Source organism: Triticum dicoccoides, chromosome 6A (genome assembly GCF_002162155.2).
Source record: "Triticum dicoccoides isolate Atlit2015 ecotype Zavitan chromosome 6A, WEW_v2.0, whole genome shotgun sequence".
Taxonomy (NCBI): domain Eukaryota; kingdom Viridiplantae; phylum Streptophyta; class Magnoliopsida; order Poales; family Poaceae; genus Triticum; species Triticum dicoccoides.
This window is the reverse complement of record NC_041390.1, coordinates 14,988,122-14,993,058: the sequence shown is the minus strand read 5'-3', so window position 1 is coordinate 14,993,058 and position 4,937 is coordinate 14,988,122. Positions and strand designations below refer to the sequence as shown.

Below are 4,937 nucleotides of genomic sequence, written 5' to 3'. Positions count from 1 at the left end.
TCCACCGCAACCGTCGACACCCCCGCCCCGGCCGCCGATGCAGCTCTCCCAGCCGCATCCCCCGCGGAGACCCCGGATGAAGCCCCGGCGGCAGCGGCGGCCACGGAGGCCGGGGATCCGGCCCCGGCCCGCGCCCCGCGGGAGGAGGAGCCGCTGCACGAGACGATCCTCCACATGATCCGGCGCCGCAAGTGGACGACCCGGATGGAGAACTCGGTGCGCCTGCTCTGCCCGACGCTCTCGGCGCCGGTCGTCCACGGCGTGATCTCCGCCGCGGCGGCCGCGGACCGCGCGGACCTCGCGCTCCAGTTCTTCCGCTTCGCGTACCGCCGCGCCGGGTTCCGCCCGGAGCCGGCCACCTTCGCGCTGCTCCTCCCGGTCCTCGCCTCCAAGGGCATGCTCAACCACGCCCGCTGCATCCTCCTCGAGACCATGCCGTCCTTCTCCGTCGCCCCCGACGAGGCCACCGTGGCCGCCCTCGTCGCCGCCTACGGCCGGGCCGGCATCCCGCAGGAGGCCGTCAAGCTCTTCCGCCTCATGCCCGACCTCGGCATCACCCGCACCGCGCTCTCCTACAACGCCGTGCTCAAGGCCATCCTCTGCCGCGGCCGCGAGGCCATGGCCAGGCGGATCTACAACGCCATGATCGCCAACGGCGTCGCCCCGACCCTGTCCACCTACAACACGCTCATCTGGGGGTTCGGCCTGTGCAAGAAGATGGAGTCCGCCGTCAGGGTGTTTGGGGACATGAAGGGCCACGGGGTGACGCCGGATGTGACCACCTATAACACGCTGCTCAATGCCTGGGTGCGGAAAGGCGATCTGGAGAGTGCACGGAAGGTGTTTGATGAAATGCCGGGCGCTGGGTTTGAACGGAACTCGATCTCATACAATGTCATGATCAAGGGATATGTTGAGGCGAATAAGGTTGAGGAGGCAGTGGGGTTGTTCACGGATATGGGGGAGAAGGGGCTGAGGTTGAGTGAGAAGACTTTTGCTGCGTTGATGCCGGGGCTTTGCGATGATGAGGGGAAGGCTGCGGAGGCCCGCAAGGCAGTGGCGGACATGGCGGAGCGACGACTCACGCCAAAGGACAAATCGGTGTTTCTGAGGCTCGTGTCGACATTGTGCAAGGCTGGGGATTTGGATGGGGCATTGGAGGTGCATAAGAAGAGCGGGCAGTTCAAGCATGTCCTGGTGGATCCAAGGCAGTACGGTGTGTTGATGGAGAGCTTGTGTGCAGGTGGTAAGTGTGATGGTGCTGTGCAGGTGCTCGATGAGCTTCTAGAGAAGGGCACACTGCTTAGCCCAAAGAGTCCGGTGCTGGAAGCACCGGCTTATAATCCAGTGATTGAGTATCTGTGCAACAATGGGAATACCAACAAGGCTGAGACGTTCTTCAGGCAGCTGATGAAGAAAGGTGTGGATGACAAGTCTGCATTCAACAGTCTTATCCGTGGGCATGCAAAGGAAGGTGCGCTGGAGGCTGCAAAGGAGATTCTTGCCATTATGACACGCCGTGGCGTCCCTACTGACCCCCACTCGCACGCACTGCTTATTGATAGCTTCCTGAAGAAGAATGAGTCAGCTGATGCAAAGACAGCATTGGACAGCATGATGGAACATGGTCACTTACCAAGGCCAGCTCTGTTCCAGTCTGTCATGGTGGCACTTTTCAACGATGGCCGGGTTCAGACCGCAAGCAGGGTCATGAAGAGTATGATTGAGAAGGGGATTACCGAGAACATGGATATGGCAAATAAGATCGTGGAGGCTCTCTTCATGAGGGGTCATGTGGAGGAGGCGATTGGTCGCGTCAATCTGATGGTGGAAAATGGCTGTATGCCTGATCTGGATAAGTTGCTAGCTGCCCTTTGCGAGAAGGACAAAGTGATGGAGGCACAAAAGCTGGCTGATTTTGCGTTGGACCGGGACTTTGAAGTTAGCTTCTCAACCTATGACAGAGTCCTGGAAGCCCTGTACACTGAGGAGAAGACGTTGCCAGCCTACTCCATGCTCTGCAAGATCAAGCACAAAGGAGGCATTGTAGACCAGAAGGGTTGCGATGCTTTGATGGATAGCTTAAAAGCTGGAGGATACTCAAAGCAAGCTGACATTTTGTCTAGGATCTTGGTGGAGAATGGATCGTCAACATCCAAGAGGGGCAAGAAGTCTGCCATGGGTGCATAGGGAGGTTTCTGGGTTTATGAAATGGTCCTATTTTCCTTTCTGAATTGAAGAAACAGTGGTTTGTTTTGTTTTATTAATGCTTGTTGGGCCATCTGTCAGATTGGGATTTTCATCCTAGAAGACAAGAAGGATAGGTAAATTTACCTTTCTCATGAAATCCCTGATTTAATCATGTGCCATTTTCTTGGAAAAGAAAACATGTTCAATAATTTAGGCAGATGTACTTCTTATGAATTTAGTTGAGAAACTACATCTATAACATGCTGTTACGTCGTCATTTATAAGTGCCTCTACTGAAGACAAGCCCAGAATTTTGTTTTGTTTTGGCATGTCACTAAAGGAAGAATTTGATCCATCTCTGTTATGCTTTTGTTCTTTCAACGTGTTAATTGTGTGGATGTTTATAGCAGATGTTGTGATGTTCACAACAACCTTGTTGTTTGTTTTATGCCATTATAATTTGCTGGATTGGTGAAGTGTCAGATTAAAATTATGCAGTAAGATAATATGTATTCTTTGATCCATTTCTGTTTGAAGCGATAATATCCAATTCTTGATATACCCCATTATGATAGCATTTTGCTGTGCACTTGTTCTCCAATCCATCATATTTGACGCGGCTTTTTTTCATTGAGAACCATGCTAGTACATAGTAGATGGGCTACCCATTGCGTAGTCATTTAAACTCAGGTTGCAGCCCTATTTTAGCATTTGCTGGATGACTTGTTTGATGCTGCAAAAATAATTATAGGACAAGCACCCCTGCTAAACTTTTTCATATGTACTGTGCCTGCAAGCTTAAGCTAGATATGTGCTCTGCCCCCGAGCTGTGGAGAAATACTCAGTGATGTGCTATACTGCTATGAATACGATGCATCTCTGTTCCATAAATCTTGGTTTGTTTTGTTTCTTGATATTTTGATAGATTGGTGAATTGTTGGATAAAAAATTACACAGTAAGGTAATATGTATACTTCGACCCATTTCTGTTAGAAGCGTCAATATTCTGTTCTTGTTTTGCCTCCAGATTCCTAGTAATATTTCGGGGCATTTCTAATCGCTTTTTCTGGCGCGCTTGTGCTCCACCCTAGCAGTTTAGCTTTGACCATTGGTTAGTTGGTAGTACATAATATTTGAAGTGGTGGAAAAGCTATTCATTTTCTGCCATTTAAACTCAGGTCGCCAACCCCGTGCCATCCTGTCCTGATTTCTGGGTGACTTGTTTGCTGGAGAGAACAGTAACTGGACAAACTATCTCTCCTCAAACCGTTCTAGTCCATTGTGTTTGCAAGTGTGAGCTAGATCCCGTGCGCACGAGCAGTGTTGAAAAGAATCATTTGTGCGCTTGATGAGTATCGTATCCTTGATTGATGTGCTTCGAATATGCTATGCATCTTCCTCGTTTCCATGCCCATCTTGTGGTGCTGTGTTCATTTCTCCTCTTTTTGGGGGAAAACTGCTGCGTGTCTTCTTTGGCTATCAGTACGAGGCCATGGCGGCGGATTGGTACGAAGTAGGGAATGAACCGCATGAAGACTCCATGCCAATTTGGTCTTTGATATCTTTATTTGCCTCTCCAAGCCATATTTTGCTGTTGCTAACTTGTGCTGCCCCATGACCTTTCCAGTCTTTTTTTTTTCTTTCTCCTCTCATTTTTCTCTTGTATCCAGTAAAAATCCAGCAATTTGTTTTTCTTTTTGCTCCACCTGTGTTGTCAATTTGCAGCATCAGCTTCAAACCTCTTGGATTCTTGCTGATTATTCTGTCCTGTGGTTTGGTTGGATAGCATCTAGTCCCCTGCATTCACATGTGTGATGTTTCGTAGTGGATGGAGTTATCTGGACCTTGCAATTTGCATAACTCCGATCCCGGCCCACCACAACATTACGAGATATTTCCACAGGAATTTCCAATAGAAGCATATACTACTATTATTTTTTTGCTTTGGTTGAGGTGTCACCGCTGATCTGCTGTCCCCTTATGTTTGCATGCGTACAAGTGTGTCGTGTTCACGAGAAATTTTGAAGTGCACTTGTGCCCCGGTCTACATATTTTGATGGGACCATTTTTTTTATATAGAGAGAACCATGCTAGTACGTTCTCCCTCTGTTCCTAAATATAAGACGTTTTGGCAGTTCAGTTTAAACTGCCAAAACGTCTTATATTTGTAAACAGAGGTAGTAGTAGGTAGATGGGCTACCCATTGTCTGTCATTTAAACTCTGGTTGCAGCCCTAATTTTTTAGCATTCTCTGGATGACTTCTTTGTAGCTGGGAAAATAATTGTGGGACAAGTATCCCTGCTCAAACTTTTCGTGTCTGTTCTTCTGGCAAGCCTAAGCTAGAGATGTGCGCCTGAGCAGTGGGGAAATTTTCAGTGATGCACTTCGAATACGATGCACCTTTGTTTTCATATATCTTCGTTTGTTTTAGGATCGCGCTAACTGCCACACGTGTGACGTGGACGGGAACCCGCCCGCACGCCTCGTGTGGCATGGACGGGAACCCGCCCGCACGACCCCGTCCGCGCGCATAAAAGCGCGGCCCGCATGTCCGCTGTGTGGCAACCCCGCCCGCACTGCATCGTCCGGGCCAGACGACCCGCTGCCCGCACGACCCAGCCGTTCCCGGCCTCGTCCCCTCTCTCGTCTGCCGCCCTCGTCCCTCGCCTGTCGAACCCCGACCTCTGTCGCCGGCCATCTCTGGTTGCCATGGCAACCAGGGCAGATCCGTAGTGCGCTCCCACCG

The 4,937-nt window shown here is 50.4% G+C and overlaps 1 protein-coding gene across 1 annotated transcript; it reads left to right on the top strand.

The window, feature by feature from the left end:
* The first annotated feature begins 39 nt into the window (after positions 1-39).
* On the top strand, positions 40-3,602 carry LOC119319398 (pentatricopeptide repeat-containing protein At2g37230-like). Its single transcript, XM_037593882.1, has 2 exons — positions 40-2,324; positions 3,369-3,602. The coding sequence occupies exon 1, from the start codon at positions 175-177 to the stop codon at positions 2,188-2,190; it is 2,016 nt and encodes a 671-aa protein (XP_037449779.1). The 5' UTR covers positions 40-174; the 3' UTR covers positions 2,191-2,324; positions 3,369-3,602.
* Positions 3,603-4,937: the final 1,335 nt, after the last annotated feature.

Coding starts and splice junctions, on each gene's coding strand:
- LOC119319398 (XM_037593882.1), top strand. CDS start 175: ATGATCCGGCGCCGCAAGTGGACGACCCGGATGGAGAACTCGGTGCGC.